Source organism: Rhinopithecus roxellana, chromosome 12 (assembly GCF_007565055.1).
Source record: "Rhinopithecus roxellana isolate Shanxi Qingling chromosome 12, ASM756505v1, whole genome shotgun sequence".
In the NCBI taxonomy this organism is placed as follows: domain Eukaryota; kingdom Metazoa; phylum Chordata; class Mammalia; order Primates; family Cercopithecidae; genus Rhinopithecus; species Rhinopithecus roxellana.
The window spans coordinates 123,290,904-123,311,142 of NC_044560.1; the positions used below are offsets into that span (position 1 = coordinate 123,290,904).

General features: G+C 52.5%; 1 protein-coding gene across 1 annotated transcript; it reads left to right on the top strand.

Moving 5' to 3' along the window:
• Positions 1-7,520: 7,520 nt before the first annotated feature.
• LOC104662114 (fatty-acid amide hydrolase 1-like) lies at positions 7,521-10,205 on the top strand. The gene is made up of 4 exons (XM_010363024.2): positions 7,521-7,712; positions 8,971-9,011; positions 9,666-9,790; positions 9,878-10,205. The coding sequence occupies exons 1-4, from the start codon at positions 7,627-7,629 to the stop codon at positions 9,914-9,916; spliced, it is 291 nt and encodes a 96-aa protein (XP_010361326.2). The 5' UTR covers positions 7,521-7,626; the 3' UTR covers positions 9,917-10,205.
• The last annotated feature ends 10,034 nt before the right edge of the window (positions 10,206-20,239 follow it).

A 20,239-nucleotide genomic window follows, 5' to 3' on the forward strand; every position in this document is an offset into this window, starting at 1 on the left:
CCACCACGCCCAGCTAATTTCTGTGTGTTTAGTAGATACGGGGTTTCATCATGTTGGCCAGGATGGTCTTGATCTCTTGACCTCGTGATCCGCCCACCTCGGCCTCCCAAAGTGCTGGGAGGCATGAGCCTCTGTGGCTCTGTACAGGCATGAGCCACTGTGCCCGGCCGTAACTATTAATAATACATCAATTCAATAAAAACTTTAAATTACATTTTTTTGTTTTTCAAACTAGGTTAGAGGCAGCACTCTGAGTACAGAGAAGGCCGGATGTTCATGGTGCTGTGGGATGGAGCAGGAGGGGAGGGTCAGCTCCAAACTAAATTATATATTAAAATGACAAAAAAGTGATATAACTTGAGGCTCAATTTTTCATCAAATTAGTCTAATGATTTCCAAATAATTTGTTGATTTTTAGCTTTTTTTCTTTTCTTTTCTTTTTTTTTTTTTTTTGACGGAGTTTTGCTCTTGCTGCCCGGGCTGGAGTGCAGTGGCACAATCTTGGCTCACTGTAACCTCCGCCTCCTGGGTTCAAGCGATTCTCCTGCCTCAGCCTCCTGGGTAGCTGGGATTACAGGCACCCACCACCACGTCTGGCTAAATTTTTTTGCTTTTTTGTATTTTTAGTAGAAACGGGGTTTCACCATGTTAGCCAGGCTGGTCTTGAACTCCTGACCACAGGTGATCCGCCCACCTCAGCCTCCCAAAGTGCTGGGATTACAGGTGTGAGCCACCGCTCCTGGCTAATTTGTTGATTTTTAGAATTTGTTGTGAGGATCTTTTCATGTTGCTGTCATCTTTTGAAAGATGTCCCTGTCTTTCAAAACACTCCTGATACATTGCAGTCATTAGGTCATTTGCATTCGGATTAAGGAGAGTCTTTCTCTTAATGTTAATGATATTGTTCCTTGAGTGGAGTCCTCTCTCAACTTTTGCTGAACCAGTAGCAATTACACTCACAGTTTTCTAGCTTTTCTAATACAGTGTTAGATTTCATGTAGTTAAGCATCTCTGTTGTCAACTAAGTAATAAACATTGTTATTAGAATGTCATTAACACTAATTAGAAGTTGTCTAGCATGGCAGCTAAGAGTGTGGCTTCTGTTACTGGGCTGGTTGTTTGAATCCTGACTCTTGACACTTTTTATTTTGTTTGATTTTATCATTTTACATTGTCTTGAACTCCTGGCCTCAAGCAATCCTCTCACCTCAGACTCCCAAAGTGCTAGCATCACAGGCGTGAGCCACCAAGCCCAGCAAACACTTACTCTTAAATGACAGCTCTGGCCGGGCGCGGTGGCTCAAGCCTGTAATCCCAGCACTTTGGGAGGCTGAGACGGGCGGATCACGAGGTCAGGAGATCGAGACCATCCTGGCTAACACGGTGAAACCCCGTCTCTACTAAAAAATACAAAAAAATAGCTGGGCAAGGTGGCGGGCACCTGTAGTCCCAGCTACTCGGGAGGCTGAGGCAGGAGAATGGCGTAAACCTGGGAGGCGGAGCTTGCAGTGAGCTGAGATCCGGCCACTGCACTCCAGCCTGGGCGACAGAGCGAGACTCCGTCTCGGAAAAAAAAAAAAAAAAAATGACTACTCTGTATCTTAACTTCTTCATCTCTACAATGGTAGGGTGATTGTAATGATAGCACTCAAACAAGTTAATAAATGTTTTCAGTGGTGCCTGGTACACAGCAAACACCATACAGATGCTCCTCGACTTACCGTGAGGTTTCATCCTGATAAACTCATCCCAAATTGAAAATATCGTAAGTTGAAAATGCACTTAATACACCCAACTTACCTAACATCATAGCTTAGCCTAGCCTTTTTGAAACGTGCTCAGAACACTTCCATTAGCCCACAGTTGGGCAAAATCACCTGGCAACACAGTACCCTGTAGAGGATCCGCTGTTTCCCTTGTTATTTCTTGGCTGACTGGGAGCTGGGCTTGCTGGCACTGACCAGCATTGAGAATTGAGAGAGTATCTTACTGCTTTCTTTCTTTCTTTTTTTTTTTTTTTGAGACGGAGTCTGGCTCTGTTGCCCAGGTTGGAGTGCAGTGGCACGATCTCAGCTCACTGCAAGCTCTGCCTCCCGGGTTCAAGAGATTCTCCTGCCTCAGCCTCCCGAGTAGCTGGGATTACAGGTGTGCACCACCATGCCGGCTAACTTTTGTATTTTCAGTAGAGACAAGGTTTTGCCATGTTGGCCAGGCTGGTCTCAAACTCCTAACCTCAGGTGATCCCCCCCACCTTGGCCTCCCAAAGTGCTGGAATTACAGGCATGAGCCACCGTGCCCGGCCTCTTACTGCTTTCTAATGAATGTGTATCAATCGCTTTTGCCCTACCGTAAAGTCAAAGATCGTAAGTTGAACCATGGTAAGTTGGGACTGTCTGTACAAGTGATTGTTTTCACTTTAGAATGAAGCTAATGTTGTTGTCCATGATGAGTGGGTATTTCGGGTGAGCTGAATATGTTCTATTAGATGGGTGTGATATTCTGTCCTCCCAGGTCCCTGAAACACCTGTTGTGGTCTCAGCAGCCATCTGCAGAGGTCACGTTAGCCACCTCCAACCCCTGCCCTTGCCTGCTCTTCCCACCTCTCCCCAAGCTCCCTGAGAGTCAAAGTCCCCCAGAGGCTGCCATTCCCACAAATGGCCATGCAAGGGCAGCTGTGGGGGAGGACTAGCCTCAGGGGCCCAGAGGAGCACATTGGGCACTTGCCCATGGGGGTGCCACCAGGGTGTCCTCTCTCCAGGTAGAAATAGATAAATGGGGGCTGGTGTGAAGCTGCTGATGTCTCTGGGGTGCATCCATGGACCTGTGAGTGCAGGGAGGTCCCTAGCAAGGCCCACTACCGCTCCTTAGGGTTGGAGGGTGCAGGGCAAGGGATGAACCCAAGCTGGCCCTCCACAGTCCCTGTGCCTAGAGGGTCCTTGCTGGGCTGGGCATTAACTTTACTTGCTGGACTGTGTAGAGGGTGGAGTCCCGGGGAGGGGCTAGGACAACTGGGGTGGTGGGGGTGCCCAGCAGAACAGCTTTTTGCCAAGTGACTCAGAAATGTTTCAGTAGTTTAGCCACTGGCATGGCTGTGGCGGGGCATCCTGGCTGAATGCTAGCCCTGTCCAACGGGTCTGTGTCTGGACCCTCCTGAGAGTCCCTGTGGCACACCAGCAGGGGAGCTCTGAGCTGAGGCACAACAAGGAGAGGGACTGGACAGTATGGCTGGAGCAGCATGCATGGGAGAGGCCAAGAGAGACAGGCCCACTGGACCCAAGCAGACAAAGAGCCTGGTCCGGTGCCTGGCACCTTAAAAGGCCTCCCTTCCGCAGGATGCCCCAAGAGCCAGGAGAGGGTAGTGGTTAAGATATGGACGGTCTGGGTTTAAGCCCAGGTTCCCCTGTCCTCTGACCTTGGGCAAGAGAGTTAGTCTCTCTGGGTCTCAGTTGCCTTCACTGGGGAAATGGAAACAGTAATAACAGCATTTAGCCAAGGGTTCCCAGCCCCACAGTGATACTCTGAGTACTTGGTCAACGGGAATTGTGTACATTGAAGCAGGAACCTATGTTACACGTTTACGGTGAAGGCTTTGCAAGTGGTGCTGGTGAGAATGGTGCTGCAGTGTTATCCTGAGGGCAACTGGGACCTATTTTCAGAGTGGGCCTTGTAAGATCTTAAAAGGATTGCCCAGGCTGCAGGGAAGAGGTTGAGTTGGAGGAGTGGAGGCCAAGCCAAGGAGGCCAGTGAGGAGGCCGATGAGCTAACAGAGAGAGGTCCTCAGGCAGGCAGGAGGCCTGAGGGTCCGAGGTGGGAGATATGAAGGAGCAGAACCACCTGCAGGCAGTGCATGTGGTTAAGAATGTGGTCACTAGTGTTGGACTGCCTGGGTCCAACTCTGCCACTTACTGGCTGTGTATCCTTGGACAAAGAGGAGCTCTCTGTGCCTCAGTGTCGTCTTCTGCTGTGAAACGAGAAAACGATGTGACCTACCTCTTAGGGTTGTTGCAAGGGGTAATATGAGTTATTATATATTTAAAATTTTTAATTTACAATTTTCTTGGAGACAGGGTCTCATCTGTCATCCAGGCTGGAGTGCAGCGGCACAATCATAGCTCACTGCAGCCTCGAACTCCTGGCCTCAAGAAATCCTCCCACCTCGGCCTCCCAAAACTCATTATAGGCAATGAGTGACTATATATAGTGTTTGGAATAGGGCCTGGCACTATTAAGTGTTAGAACATGTCCTAATATGATTATGTTAGCTAGCGTAACTATTATCAGAACTTGGATGTGAGGGAGGACCTAGGGTGATTCTGAGGTTTGTTACTTTGATGACATGCATGTCATCGATTGGGAATTTCAAGAAGAACAGATTTGGCTGTAAAAAGGTGAGTCCTGGGGAGTCCGTGTGTATGTGGGTAGGTAAAGGGGTCTGAGTCCTGGCGGAAGAGAGGCCTGGGTTAGAGAAACAGGTGGTCTGCATATCCTTGGGGTGCTCCTGGCTGCCGAGGTCACCCATGGAGAGTGGGCAGGCAGGGAGAGAAAAGGTCACGCCCCGAGGAACACCAACACTTCAGAAAACTGAGAAGGAGCCAGCTGAGGGTGGGAGAAAGCCAGCAGAGTCGGGGGCATAGAGAGCTTCGGGAGGGAAAGTGTCAGATGCTGCTGAGGAATGAGATGAAGACTAACCTGAATCCATAAGATTTAGTAACGGAGAAGTCTTCGTGCCCTTGGTGAGAAGGGGCGCAGTGCAGAGGGGAGGACTGAGTGATCTGAGGAACGAAAGAGGGCAGACTGGAGCCAAAGGATCCTAACCTCCCAGGGAAATTTATTTGCCTCCACCTTCTCCCACCTCCAGGACCAAGAAAAGCCCACTGTGACATCTTCCTGCCCAACCCATACTCCAGCTTGGAGGCATCGGGGTCTCAACCAGAGCTGAGAGGGGCGAGAGGAAGAGAACTTTGCCTTCCTGAGTGCCTGCTGTGTGCTAGACCTTTGTCATGTCACACCCGCCCAGGACTGCAGTTCTGAGGGGCTGGTATCAGGCCTCCCCTCATATCCTGGAGGACAGGGCTCAGAGCAGCTGAGGGGCTGACTCAGGATTGACTCCTACTCCTTCCCTCTCTGAGGAAACCTAGGCCATGGGAGGGGCAAGGGTCCATCTCCAGTTACCCAGCTGACCAAGGGCACGGCCAAGATGATGCCAACTCTCTTGCCACCCACTCAGGCTGAACTTCACTTCCATAACCTCCAGTCTCATGATGTCATGAGTGGAGTCACTCCCACTCCAGCTGTGACTCTTCTGAAAAGCAGCATGAAGGGGCAGGCCCCTCTCCATGCCAGGCCCTGGGCTGGCCACTGGGGCCAGAGGCAGAGGAGAACATCGTGCCTTTGGAGGGTTTTCATGACGACCTGGAGACACAGCAGATGTTTTCAGTGCTAAGCATGAGTGCCAGAACATGTACTGAGCCACACGGACGTGTGTGCAGCTGTGTGTAGGGGAGTATGGGGTGTCATGTGGAGTGTGTGGGAGTGGCCCTTAGCGGGTCCATCTTTGAAATCTGCCCACTCCATCTCATCTCTGCAGGAGCCAGACCTGGACCGCCAGCCAATCCTGGAGCTGCCCCTGGCAGAGCTGGCCCAGCAGCTTCAGACTGAAGAGCTGAGTCTGGAGAGCGTCCTCTGTAGCTACTTAGAGCAGATGGTGGCCAGGGCACACGGTACAAGCCAGGGGCTCTGGGCTGGAGTGGGGGATGTCACCTGTCACTGTTTGACTCAGAGGAGTGGGGGGCAGGTGTAACTCTGCCACTGACTTATGAGGTGGCACATGCCACAGTCACCTCAGGGTGGTAGGAGGGGCCAGAGCAACCAAGTGCCCTGCTTTTGTGCTGTCCTCACCTGGGGCTGTTGTCTGCTGTCTTCACTGTTGTTCAGGCACTGAAGGTGCACCAGGAGGTGAACTGCCTGATGGATTTCCTGGGGGAATGTAAGGAGGAACTGCAGGCATTAAAGAAGCTTAAGAAGAGCGAGAGAGGCCTTCTCTATGGGGTCCCCATGAGCCTCAAGGACACCTATGATTGCATGGTGAGCATGGGGTGTACATGCACATGAATGTGCATATGCACGCTTGTGACACCAGCCTGGAGCTCAGTGTGTGACACTGGGGAGCTCAGTGTGTGATACTGGGCAAGTCATTTAAAACTGCACAGCTACGAAGTGGCAAACTGAGATTTAAACCCAGAATTTGGGCTCCAAACCCCAAATTCTCAGCCCCCGCACTCTTTTTTTTTTTTTTTTTTTTTGAGACGGAGTCTTGCTCTGTCGCCCGGGCTGGAGTGCAGTGGCCGGATCTCGGCTCACTGCAAGCTCCGCCTCCCGGGTTTACGCCATTCTCCTGCCTCAGCCTCCCGAGTATCTGGGACTACAGGCGCCACCTCGCCCGGCTTGTTTTTTGTATTTTTTAGTAGAGACGGGGTTTCACCGTGTTAGCCAGGGTGGTCTCGATCTCCTGACCTTGTGATCCGCCCATCTTGGCCTCCCAAAGTGCTGGGATTACAGGCTTGAGCCACCGCGCCCGGCCCAGCCACCACACTATTTTGCCATACGTGAAGTGCCGTGCTTGTGTCCCCAAGGGTGTGAGAGTGTGTGTGAGTGAGTGTGGAGTGGGGCTGAAAATCAGCCAGCTGGGTGGTTCCCCCTTGACCCTCATGGCTGGAGTTAATGTTCCTTCCCTGCAGGGCCATGACTCTACTTGCCTCCTGGCCCAGTTCCCAGAGAAGCCTGCAACCGAGGATGGGGTCATTGTGAAAGTGCTCAAGGCCCAAGGAGCCATCCCCTTTGTTAAGACCAACATCCCACAGATGCTGCTCAGGTCTCTGAAGCGGGCTAGCTGGGATCTGGGCTGGGATGAGCCCAGGGCTGAAACAGCTCTTTAAAGTCCCATTTCAGGGCAAAGGGTGAGGAAGGGGCTAGTTATGCAGACTTCAGAGACCAGGGTTCTTGGGCCAGCCCTTTCTGTCCCCGGGGCTGAATTCCTTTATCGTAGAACCTGTGGATGGACTCCACAGTCTGTAAGGGCCCTTCGGGCTCCAAGGTTCTGTAAAGCTACACTCTGTTTCTATCCCAGTTTCTCTCTCAAATTGTTCTATTTCTATCCAGGCTTCTCTCTTTGATTGTTCTCCCCATCACTTATTCTCTCCCTTCCCTACTCAGCCTGTAGAGCATCTGTGTTTCGTGAGGAACATGTTCTCAGTTCTGATGGCAGAGCTGTGGGCTCTTTGGTCCTGATACTAGGAGTCACGGCTGGTGTCTGATCTTGGTCTTTCTTGCAGCAGTGGCCCCTCACTCCAGCTGGAAGGGAGACCAGGAAGTCTCAGCCTTAGGGAGAAGCTCATGGAGCCCAGGAAGCCCTGGGGTCGACTCTGGAGGGTGGTTGGCCCCCATATGGAGAGGGGTCTGCCCAGTGAGGCTTTTACCCTCAGCTCCTTTTCTTCTGCTTCCCTTAGCTTTGAGTGCGGCAACCCCATCTATGGCCAGACGTTGAACCCACTGAACTTAAAGAAGACATGTGGGGGCTCCTCAAGGGGAGAGGGAGCTCTGCTGGCAGAAAGAGGGTCCATCCTAGACATGAGTACTGACACAGGTGACAGCATCTGCATATCAGCCAGCTTCTGTGGTGTTTATGGCCTCTGGACCACAGGTTCCCGCCTCAGGTACTCATTGATGGTGGTGGTGGGGTGGGCTTGGACCTGCCTAGAGGAACTAGGGGAAGTAGAGGGGTCTGCTCCTCCCATCAACTTTCATCTACCCAGCTCAGTACTAGGGGAAGTGGATAGGAGGGCTTCAAATAACTCCTACAGTAGCCATGCCAAACATACCATGTTTTGTCCAGGCAGCAGCAATGTAATTAATATAGAAGTAATTAATGACCTTCCACTCATTAATTCATCAGTTCATTAATTCATTAATCAATACAACTCTCCATTCACATACCCCTTCTCTTACTCACTCATCAATCTGTCCATTTATCTATCTAGCCGTCCGTCATCCATTCAACTACCATGTGGTCATCATCTCAGTCCCTATCCATCAATTAATTTTACCATTCATCAACTATTTATTTAAAAGATTTTTATTGAGTATTTACTGTGTCAGACATAACAGCTCCTTGGGTACTAGCTACTTGGGTTACTTCAGTGCATAAAATAAACAAATATCTCAGCCCTTGAAAAACTTACACACACCCTTCCTTCCAACCATTTATTTATCCATCCATCTTTCCATCCATCCATTCGTGTATCCATCCGTCTATCAATCCACATTTGTATCTCTCCATCCGTCCATCCATCCATCCACCCACCCATTCATTGTGTATGGATGTGTGCATCCACCCATCTCTCAACCCCACTCTGTGTACCCACAACATGGCACCTATACTGGGGACACAGACACTCTTGGACCCAGCCCCTGCCCCTGCCCCTGCTGTGCTCTTAGACACAAAAATGACTTAGTCAGAAAGTGATCAGGTCTCTAAGAGAGGGTCAGAGCTTGTGGGAATGCACAAGAGGAAGCTGACATTTTCTTCAACAGAGATTTATTAAAAGCTTATACTCTTGACTTTCAGAGCAGGGCAAGGGAAGGGAAGGATTCCTGGAGGAGGCAGCATTTGAGCGTGGTTTTGAGGGCTGGACATGCAGAGATGATGTGGCGTCTAGAAGGCTGTAAGATAGTGTGTAAGCGGCTGACTTTGCCTGCAGCAATATGCACATGTGGAAGGGCTAGAAGGGGAAGCCATGGAGAGTTAGAGCCTTGAAGGGCAGTCAAAGAGATCAGACTTTACGCTGTGAGCAGTAGAGAGTCACAGAAGGTTGAAGCAGCTCCTATTTTTCTGGGCTGCACCCTAGGGGAGCTCAAGCCTCCTGCCACCCCGGCACCTCCCTTCACATGCTGAGCTGTGGGAGTGTTTTGCAGGTACACTGGAATTGCCTCTTCCATCAAGGGGGAAAAATTGGGTAAGTCCTGGTCTGTGCCTGTGGTCACCCCATTTAAAGAAGAACCTGCCAATCTTTCTCCCAAGGACATTTCGCTCAGCTTATATCTCCAGAAAGATCAGCCCCACAGATGATGACTGGGAGAGAGACTGCGTGGTTCCCACCCGGCCTCCCCTTGTCCAGTGACTCTTGGTCCTCTGAGAAGGGCTTCTGTCCTGCTATCTAGCTTTAATCTCTTCCTTTGTCTTGACCATGACCCTGGAACCCACCCTCTGAGGCCAGGCAGTTGGGATGCCCAGGGCAGAACAAATGAGAGGTGCTGGCTGGGTGCGGTGGCTCACACCTGTAATCCCAGGACTTCGGGAGGCTGAGGCGGGCAGATGACTTGAGGTCAGGAATTCGAGACCAGTCTGGCCAACATGGTGAAACCCCGTCTCTACTAAAAATACAAAAGTTAGCCAGGTGTGGTGGCGGGCACCTGTAATCCCAGCTACTAGGGAGGCCGAGGCAGGAGAATCGCCTGAACCCAGGAGGTGGAGGTTACAGTGAGCAGAGATCATGCCACTGCACTCCAGCCTGGGTGACAGAGAAAAGCTTCGTCTCAAACAACAACAACAACAACAACAAACAAACAAAATGAGAGGTGCCTGTTTCTCTCCCCTCCTCTTTGTGCAGTGACCACAGTGGCAGGCCCCATGGCCAGGGACGTGGAGAGCCTGGCGCTGTGCCTGCGAACCCTGCTGAGTGAAGACATGTACCGACTGGAGCCCACTGTGCCCTGGATGCCCTTCAGGGAGGAGGTAAGCCAGGTGGGAGAGCAGACCTGGGAGTTTCCTTGCCCCCTACCATCATTCCTCCCTGACCTATCTGCCATCTCACCTTCCCAGGTGAAGACCCCCTTACCCACCCCAGGCTGCAGTGAGTGAGAAGCCCACATGCTCAGTCCAGTTTGTTTCCTGCCCCTGCTGGATGCCAGCTGCTTTGGCCTCTTGGCTATCTGGAGCCATAGCTGTAAGTGCCCCAAAGAGGGCCTCCAGTACCATATACTCAACCCATGCAGGCAGAATACTCAGCAAGTGTGGTTCAGAGGATGTGGCATCCAGTTAAGCTGGGCTTTTAACCCTCTAGGTAACCCTAGCCAAGTCACATCTCTTCTCTCGGCCTTAGCCTCCCCATCAATACAATAAAGAGGTTAGGCTGGGAGATCACTCCACACCCTTCTGTCTACAGCAGCCTTCATTTATTCATTAATTCATTCAACAACATTTGCTTGTACCAGCTGTGTGCCAGGCTCAATGTGTCTCATCCTAACACTCTACAGAATGAGCAGCACTCCTCCCATTTACAGCTGGGGAGGCTGAGGGGAAGTGAAATGACTTGCCTATGATCATGTAGTTAGTAACTGGTAGAACTGGCTTTGAACCCAGCAGAACCCTCTCCATAGGGCAGTTTCTGTCTACCTCCTGGCAATGTCTGTTCCTCCGATTCCCTACACCCCTCCTAGCATTATCAACCTGAGATCATTGTATATCATCCATGATTTGCCCCTACAAACATGCAGTGTGTGATGGGTGAGGGGTGGCAGCCTTTCTGGCAGCACTCCACTTCCTAGGACTAGGGGCCCTCCACCCCAGACCCTAGTCTGGGTATTTGCCCCTATTGATCTCCATCTTCATCTTCTCCTAACATTTCTCTAGCTTAAATATATTTTTGTCTATGCATGACTTACTCACCTGCCCACCCACTCAACTCCAACCATCCATTCATCCACTCACCCACATATGCATTCAACCCTCTGCCCACCCAGCTACCCACCATCTCATACATACATCCACTCACCCACCCAGGAGTCTGTCTACCATCTATCTACTATCCACCCCATCCACCCAATCACCTATCACATCTATTTCTCCTTCTTCCAGGGGGTTCTACAGAGTACCTAGAGCCTGGAGAGTATATAGGGAGGCTCCCAGGGGGTCTTGGGGTGTCCACGTGGATTCCCCCCTTGGTGAGGACAGCTGTAGACCAAGGCTCTGCCCTTAAAGTCTGGTTCCTGGAGACAGTGGGGCCACCTTGTCCCCAGCCCAATCTCTCCTCCGAGCTCCACCCAGCCTCTTGTGCCCCCAGGTTTACACCAGTAACCGGCCCCTTTGAATCGGCTACTGTGAATCAGATGGTTACATCCAGCCATCCCCTAGCATGGCCAGGGCTGTGCAGCTCACCTCTTGGCTGCTCCAGGATGCATGACACCAGATAGTTTCACCTGGTCCTGGGTGAGAGAGAGGCCGGGCCAGTGCGAGGATGCTGGGCAGGGCCATCCTTGGAGACAAAAGTGGCTACATCTGAGTTTGAGGTGTTGAGATAGTTGTGTTCCCCCTATGCTTCCTGGAGAAGACTGATGGGGTGGAGGTGGGGATAGGGTGAGCCCTACCCTGTAAGGAAGGCATCAAGCTTTTATGTCTTCTTCCTTCAGGGGTGGAGATTCAGAAACTCACTCCTGTAATTCCTTTAGCTTGGTTCTCTGTTGCCTCCATCAAGGGACCGTAAGGAGCTTTCTGTCTCCAAAATCACCACCCTAGCCCTACCCCCACCTCCCCTGCCTCCAGTGGCTTGTCCTGGCCTCACTTCCCCTTTGAGATTCTACGATGTGATCTTGCGCTAGCCTTTTAAATTCCCTGGGCTTGTTTTCTACCCAATGGGGTGGCTGTGAAGATTAAATGTGGTTCCACAGATAAAGCACTTGGCATGCTGGCTGGATCACAGTGACACATGAAGGAAATGAGGGCTGCTCTCGTTCTGTTCTGTCGCATCTGTGTGTGGGGTGAGGGAGTGGGGCGGCAGGAGAGCGACCAGCAACACAGGCCTCCCATGCATGCTGAGGCACTGAGCTGGACGGAGATGCACGAGATGATGTGGCATCCCTCTTGAAATCTTGGGGGATACAGAGACAGAGAACCAGGCAGGGTTGGAGAAGCTCCGGATCCTGACTCTGCCTCTGCCTCCGCAGGTTATTCCCTTCTCCATCCCCCAGGCAGAATATGCCATCAAAGACTTATATGCAGGGGGGATGTTTACTGATGGAGGGGTCACTCTTCTAGAGAAGCTGTACGTTATCTGCTGGGACTCAGGGGTGGGGCATGGTGGAAACAAGGTAGGGGAGGGGGCTGGAGCCAACCTGAGTCCCAGGAGGGAAACTGGGGGCCTGGGCTGGGATGCCTCTGGCTAACAGTGTGACCTTATGCAGCAAGCCACCCACTGTGCCTGTCTTTAGGGTGCACCTGTTCCGGGGGTGGGGCTGAGAGCAGAAGTGCATCTTTGGGTTTGGCCTTCTTCTTGTCTACGGAGTGGAAGTTGGTTGGCTGTGGGGGCAGGCCATTGGCTAAAGGCTGTGATTGACCCATCTGTGACTGGTTCCTCAGAGAGGGGGACATTGTGGATCCCAGCATAAAGGGCATGGTCAACCAGCTCTGCCTGCCAGACCCTGTCAAGTGTTTATTGGCCTGGTTCCCAAGGTACACAGTAAATGCGGGCCCTGGTCAGGGAGGGCTTTGGAAGGGCAGGGGCATAGGGAGTAGGAGGGGCTCAGAAAGCAGAGGGAGCCCACAGAAGGAGAGGAAGTGGGGTCAGAGAGGAGGATGAAGCCCAGAGAATGGTGGTAGCTCCGAGAGGGGTTCAAAATGGGGAAGAAGAATGAAGGACTGGGTAGACGGTGGCTCATGTCTGTAATCCCAGTACTTTGGGAGGCCAAGGTAGGAAGATCACTTGAGCCCAGGAGTTTGAGACCAGCCTGGGCAACACAGTGACACTCCATTCTCTAAAGAGAATGGAAAAACAAACAACAACAACAAAAAAACTAGCTGGGCATGGTGGTGCATGCCTGTGCTCCCAGCTACTCAGGAGGCTGAGGTGGGAGGATTGCTTGAGCTCGGAAGGTCAAGGCTGCAGTGAGCTGAGATTGTGCACTGCACTCCAGCTTGGGTGACAAGTAAGACTCTATCTAAAAAAAAAAAAATTAATTTAAAAAATAGTGAAAGAAGGGGATGGGGCTAAAAGAGTAGGGTGCTCACAGAGAGGGGAGGGGGTTTCAGAGACGAGGCTCAGAAAGGGGGAAGGGCATTTGGAGGGCGGCAGGGCTAGTGTGAGCTTGGAGAAGCTCAGGGCTTGGTGAAGTGGTATAGGCTTGTTGAGGATTGGGGGGTTCCATGTCAGTGTGTTGATTCATGCCACCCTTCTTGGACCCCCTTCTGGGCAGGCTGGCTGTTTCCCTGTGGGTTCTGAAGTTGAACTCACCATCTCATCCCCCTCTAGGATCCCTGAACTAGCCAGCATCTTGAAGAGATTCGTGGAGTGGGGTGAGTCTCCCTAGGGCCAGCTTCTACCCACAATGGTTGTCCATGGGATGGTGGGAATTGAGGAGGGGCATGTGGCTAGAGTTGGTGTCCACTTAGAGGGGTAACTATTTAGATTTTGGACTTTAATTAGGGTTTTAAGATCATGCCTGACATTAGCGTTATATTGAGACTTTTGATTGGTGTTGGGACTTGATTTGGAGTTAAGATCTGAATTAATGCCGGGTGTGGTGGCTCATGCCTATGATCCCAGCACTTTGGGAGGCCGAACAGGAAGGATCACTTGAGGCCAGGGGTTTCAAGACCAGCCAGGACAACATGATGAAACCTGTCCCTACTAAAAATACAAAAATCAGCAGGTGTGATGGCATGTGCCTGTATCCCAGCTACTCGGGAGGCTGAGGTATGAGAATCATTTGAACCCAGGAGGTGGAGGTTGCAGTGAGCCAAGATGGTGCCACTGCACTCTAGCCTGGGTGATAGAGACTCTGTCTCAAGGAAAAAAAAAAATTCTGAATTAAGGCTAAGCTAGGTTGAGGTAAAGTGTGGGGCTGAAGTTGAGATTAGGTTTTATTTGGGGTTGGGCTTAAGACTGAGGTTGGTGTTGCAGCCGGTTTGGGTTGGGGTTGGGGCAAAGATAGATTTGGAAGTGGGTTGGGACTGAGGCTGGAGTTGGGGTGGGGCTAGAGTTAGGGTTAGAGATGAGGTTGGGAGAGGATTCTGGTATGGGCTTGGGTTTGCTGTTGGGCTTGGCCTGGTGGGGTTGGTGTTGAGATGCTGGGCAGAATTGGGGTGGAGTGGCCTGAGGGCTAACTGGGTGCCTCACAGATTAGGGTAAGGAGCCTGTGGCCTTTGAGGGAGCCCCTGAGTTCCTGCGACTGGTGGAATGAGGAGTGGATTGACTAGAGGATGTGTGCTCTTGGGGACCTTGGGCAGGCAAGATGTCTTGGCCAGGGGACAAGACACAGGGTCACTCCCATCCCATCAGTTGATTTGCAGCGTGCACTGAGGCCTTGGGTGCCATGTCCCCATTTGTATAAAAGGGGTCCCTCCCATGCTGACCTTTGAATTTCTCAGAGTCTTCCTCTTCCTCCCAAGAAACTGGGAGCAGCACACAGCAGTGGAGGTAATGCATGCCTGGGAAGACCTTGAGGGGCTGTTGGAGCCGGGGCTGCAGACACCTGGGTAGTGCCCTGAGTGTTCAGTTATGGCCGGGCCTGCAGAGGAGGCCCAGCTGGACCTGGGTGGGGGCGCTTGGTGACCTCAGAAGTTATTCTAGTCCATCTCCCTAGAGCATTGTCTGCAAATCCTTGTGACCTGAGATTCAGCTTCCCACTCCTTCACCTCTGTCCCTGGGAAGACCCTGAACCTCCACAGGTATCTCAGGCCGAAGCTCATAGCCTGAGACTTCCTCCTGGTGTGCAACTCGGTGCTGCCTGGCAGCACCTGACCTTGTCTGGCAAACAGTAACCCCTGCTGGTCCTACCCTTCCCACCCCTCACTGTCCCTGCAGGAATACCAGCAAGAGTTCATAGCCAAGTGGAGGTCCCCGGACCTGGATGTGCTGCTGGTGCCAGTTCTGGGCTCTGCCTTCTATATAGGCTCTTCCTCCCTAGCACAGTGGGTCCTGGTGGGGTTGAGACTGGGAGTCCAGGACTCCTGAGTCCTGCCCCAGCCTCTGTGATCTTGCTCTCTGTCTCCATTCACTTTTTAAAAAATATTTCTTAAATTGAGATAAAAGTCAGATAACACAAATTCACCATTTTAAAGTATACAATTAAGTGGTTTTCAGTATTTCAAAATGTTGTGCAACCACCACCATTATAAAATGTCTGAACATTTCTGTCACCCTGAAAGGAAAACTTGTACGTGTTAGCAATTTCCATTCACTTTGAACTGTATGGAAGTATAATTCACACGCAATAAAATTCACCGATTTTAAGTGTAATTTGATGAATTTTGACAAATGTATACAGTTGTATAACCACCACTATAATCAGAAATACAGAATATATTTTTAGAATTTATAGGATATATATTCCATCACCCCCAAGTTTCCCTCATGTCTCTGCAGTTCACTCTATCCCTAACCCCAGCACCCACCGATCTGCTTTCTGTCACCATAGCTTTGCCTTTTCTAGAATTTCATACAAATGGAATCAAAGGGTATGAAGCTTTTGTGTTTGGCTTCTTCCACTTAGCACATCCATTTACTCCTTTTTTTTTTTTTTTTTTTTTTTTTTTTTGAGACAGAGTCTTGGTCTGTCACCCAGGCTGGAGTGTAGTGGCACAATCTCGACTCACTGCAACCTCCTCTGCCTCCTGGTTTCAAGCAATTCTGCTGCCTCAGCCTCCCAAGTAGCTGGAATTACAGGTGTGTGCACCACCATGCCTGGCTAATTTTTGTATTTTTAGTAGAGACACGGTTGTGCCATGTTGGCCAAGCTGGTCTTGAACTCCCGACCTCAGGTGATCCACCCACCTCAGCCTCCCAAAGTGCTGGCATTACAGGCATGAGCCACCGTGCCTGGCCCATCCATTTACTCTTAACATGTTCTCTGCTGCCCCACTTCAAAAAGTGTCTTCAGCCCAGCCTGCCCAAAACATGGGCTCAGGACAGGGTAGTATCTGGGCCATCCCTGGGTCCCATGCACAGGTGCTGGTCTCCAAGGTGCTGCCCAAGGCAGGATGAAACTCAGGTCCAAATCCGAACCTGACTCCTCTCCCCTGACCTTAAGAACATGTCCTCCTGGGTCCCCCCACCGTGGCCAGCCAAAGGCGCATCCCACGCCTGACTCTCCCTACACACTGCTGGCTGCTACAGAAAAGCTGTCCTTTCAACTCCAGGTGGCGCTGTACACCCCTACTATCTTGAAGTACGGTGCACAAGAAGGCATGGGCTGAATCCTCTGCCATCCACTAGCTGTGTAGCCTTGGAAAAGGCCCTAATCCTGCCACCTCGATTTCCTCACTTGTACACAGTCAATAGTAATCCCCACCTCACAGAGTGGAGAGGATTCAAGAAATCAGCAATGTGATGAGGCCAGCAAAGTGCCTGGCACTAAGTAAGGCTTCTGCAATGCAGATTCCCTCCTTCCCTTCACCCTGGGGAGAGCCAGAGGCCGTTGTCAAGATGACTCCTGACGCAAACTGGCTACTCGGAGCCCAGAGCGCTGAAGTTCCCAGAAGGACCGGGAGGGGGCGCCCACCGACATTCTTCCGCACCTGAGTCTGCGCTGACGATTTCCTGGGCTTATCCGGATCTTCCTGCAGAAAGCCAGTCTTACATGACCCTGTACAACCTCCTGGACTTTCCCGCGGGCGTGGTGCCTGTCAGGACGAGGGGGAACTGGCCTTCTACAAGGGGTACTACGGAGATAGTTCTGACAAAAATTTCTTGGAGGTCAGTTTCCTTCTCCGAGCCTCTCCCGCAGCGGGGACTAACCAGGGCTGATTCTATCCGGGTTGGGGCCCGTGGCGGGTGGTGGTGGAGAGAGTAGGGCGGGGCTGGTGTTTACCCTTCGGCACTTACGCTAGTTTCACCCCAACCCCGAGGACACATCATTTGACCTTCATGACAGCCCCACCCATGTCAGGGGAGAAAACTTTGCAAAACCAGTGGTTTTCTTTGTTGTTGTTGTTCCTCTTCCTCCTCCTCCTCCTTCTCTTCTTCCTTCTTCTTCTTCCTTCTCCTTCTTCTCCTTCCTCCTCCTCCTCCTCCTCCTTCCTCCTCCTCCTTCTCCTCCCTCCTCCTCCTCCTCCTTCTTCTCCTCCTTCCTCCTCCTCCTCCTTCTCCTCCTTCCTCCTCCTCCTTCTCCTCCTTCTCCTCCCTCCTCCTCCTCCTCCTTCCTCCTCCTCCTTCTCCCCCTTCCTCCTCCTCCTTCTCCTCCTTCCTCCTTCTCCTTCTCCTCCTTCCTCCTCCTCCTTCTCCTCCTCCTTCTCCTTCCTCCTCCTCCTTCCTCCTTCTCCTTCTCCTCCTTCCTCCTCCTCCTTCTCCTCCTCCTTCTCCTCCTTCCTCCTCCTCCTTCCTCCTCCTCCTTCTCCTCCTCCTTCCTCCTCCTCCTTCTCCTCCTTCCTCCTCCTTCTCCTCCTTCCTCCTCCTCCTTCTCCTTCTCCTCCATCCTCCTCCTTCTCCTTCTCCTCCTTCCTCCTCCTCCTTCTCCTTCTCCTCCTTCCTCCTCCTCCTCCTTCCTCCTCCTCCTTCTCCTCCTTCTCCTCCTTCTCCTCCTCCTCCGTCCTCCTCCTCCTCCTTCTCCTTCCTCCTCCTCCTTCTCCTTCTCCTCCTTCCTCCTCCTCCTTCTCCTTCTCCTTCTCCTCCTTCCTCCTCCTCCTTCTCCTCCTTCCTCCTCCTCCTTCTCCTTCTCCTTCTTCCTCCTCCTCCTTCTCCTCCTTCCTCCTCCTCCTTCTCCTTCTCCTTCTCCTCCATCCTCCTCCTCCTCCTTCTCCTCCTTCCTCCTCCTCCTGCTCCTCCTTCTCCTTCTCCTCCTTCCTCCTCCTCCTTCCGCTTCTCCTCCTTCCTCCTCCTCCTCCTTCTCCTCCTTCCTCCTCCCTCCCCTTCTCCTCCTTCCTCCTCCTCCTTCTCCTCCTTCCTCCTCCTCCTCCTCTTTCCTCCTTTCTTCCTCCTCCTCCTCCTCCTTCTCCTTCTCTCTCCCCCTCCTCCTTCTCCTCCTTCCTCCTCCTCCTCCTCCTTCCTCCCCTCCTCCTTCTCCTCCTTCCTCCTCCTCCTCTCTTCTCCTCCTTCTCCTTCTCCTCTCCTCCTTCTCCTCCTCCCCTCCTTCCCTCCCTCCTTCCTCCTCCTCCTTCTCCTCCTTCTCTCCTTCTCCTCCGCCTCCTCCTCCTCCTTCCTCCTCCTTCTCCTCCTCCTTCTCCTCCTTCCTCCTCCCTCCTCCCTCTCTTTCTCCTGCTCCTCCTCCTCCTCCTTCTCCTCTTCTTCCTCCCTCTTCCCCTCCTTCCTCCTCCTCCTCCTCCTTCCTCCTCCCCTCCTCCTCCTTCCTCCCTCCTTCCTCCTCCTCCTTCTCCTCCTTCCTCCTCCTCTTCCTTCTCCTCCTTCTCCTCCTTCCCTTCTCCTTCTCCTCCTTCTCCTCCTCCTCCTCCTTCTCCTCCTTCCTCCTCCTCCTTCTCCCCTTCTCTTCTCCTCCTTCCTCCTCCTTCTCCTCCTTCCTCCTCCTCCTCCTTCCTCCTCCTTCTCCTCCTTCCTCCTCCTCCTCTTGCTTCTCCTCCTCTTCCTCCTCCTCCTTCCTCCTCCTCTTTCTCCTTCTCCTCCTTCCTCCTCTCTCTCCTTCTCCTTCCTCCTCCTCCTCCTTCCTCCCCTCCTCTTGCTTCTCCTCCTCCTCCTGCCTCCCCCTTCCTCCTCCTCCTCCTTCTCCTCCTTCCTCCTCCTCCGCCTCCTCGCCTCCTTCCTCCTCCTTCTCCTCCTTCCTCCTCCTCTTCCTTCTCCTCCTTCTCCTCCTTCTCCTTCTCCTCCTTCTCCTCCTCCTCCTCCTTCTCCTTCTCCTCCTTCCTCCTCCTTCTCCTCCTTCTCCTTCTCCTCCTTCCTCCTCCTTCTCCTCCTCCTCCTCCTCCTTCCCTCCTTCCTCTCCTCCTCCTCGTTCTCCTGCTTCCTCCTCCTCCTCCTTCTCCTCTTCTTCTCCCTCTCCCCTCTCCTCCTTCCTCCTCCCTCCTCCTCCCCTCCTTCGTCCTCCTCCTTCCTCCTCCTTCCTCCCTCCTTCCTCCTCCTCCTCCTCCGCCTTCTCTCCTCTTTCTCCTTCTCCTCCTTCCTCCTCCTCCTCCTCCTCCTTCTCCTCCTTCCTCCTTCTCCTTCTCCTCCTTCCTCCTCCTCCTCTTGCTTATCCTCCTCCTTCCTCCTCCTCCTTCCTCCTCCTCCTTTCCTTCTCCTCCTTCCTCCTCCTCCTCTTGCTTCTCCTCCTCCTTCCTCCTCCTCCTTCCTCCTCCTCTTCTCCTTCTCCTCTCCTCCTTCCTCCTTCCTCCTCCTCTCCTTCTCCTCCTCCTCCTCCTCCTTTTCCTTCTCCTCCTCTCCCTTCCTCCTCCTCCTCTTGCTTCTCCTCCTCCTTCCTCCTCCTCCTCCGTCCTCCTCCTCTTTCTCCTTCTCCTCCTTCCTCCTCCTCCTTCTCCTCCTTCCTCCTCCTCCTTCTCCTTCTCCTCCTTCCTCCTCCTCCTCTTGCTTCTCCTCCTCCTTCCTCCTCCTCCTCCTCCTCCTCCTTCCTCCTCCTCTTTCTCCTTCTCCTCCTTCCTCCTCCTTCTCCTTCTCCTTCCTCCTCCTCCTCCTTTTCCTTCTCCTCCTTCCTCCTCCTCCTCTTGCTTCTCCTCCTCCTTCCTCCTCCTCCTTCCTCCTCCTCTTTCTCCTTCTCCTCCTTCCTCCTCCTCCTCCTTCTCCTCCTTCCTCCTTCTCCTCCTCCTCCTCCTTCTCTTCCTTCTCCTCCTTCCTCCTCCTCCTCCTTCTCCTCCTTCCTCCTTCTCCTTCTCCTTCTCCTTCTTCTTTTTTGAGATAGAGTCTTGCTCTATCGCCCAGGCTGGAGTGCAGTGACACAATCTCAGCTCACTGCAACCTCTGCCTCTTGGGTTCAAGTGATTCTCCTGCCTCAGCCTCCCAAGTAGCTGGGACTACAGGCATGCACCACCACGCTAGGCTAATTTTTGTAACTTTAGTAGAGACGGGGTTTCACCATGTTGGCCAGGCTGGTCTCAAACTTCTGGCCTCAAGTGATCCACCTGCCTCGGCCTCCCAACGTGCTGGGATTACAGGTGTGAGCCATTGCGCCTGGCCTTCTTTGCATTGCCATAGGTAAAAATGATCTCTGAGGCAGGGAGGGCAGAGCAGGGCAAAAGCCACTGGTTATGAGCTTACTGTGTATCTGCTCTGAATATGACCTCTCTTGGGACCTCTGCTTCTTCACCAGGAAA

Bases quoted from the DNA above. Each gene is read 5' to 3' on its own strand.
- LOC104662114 (XM_010363024.2), top strand. From the start codon at position 7,627: ATGAGTACTGACACAGGTGACAGCATCTGCATATCAGCCAGCTTCTGT. The intron at 9,012-9,665 runs GTAAGTCCTGGT...CTCTTTGTGCAG, and splicing joins CATCAAGGGGGAAAAATTGG to TGACCACAGTGGCAGGCCCC. The intron at 9,791-9,877 runs GTAAGCCAGGTG...TCACCTTCCCAG, and splicing joins GGATGCCCTTCAGGGAGGAG to GTGAAGACCCCCTTACCCAC.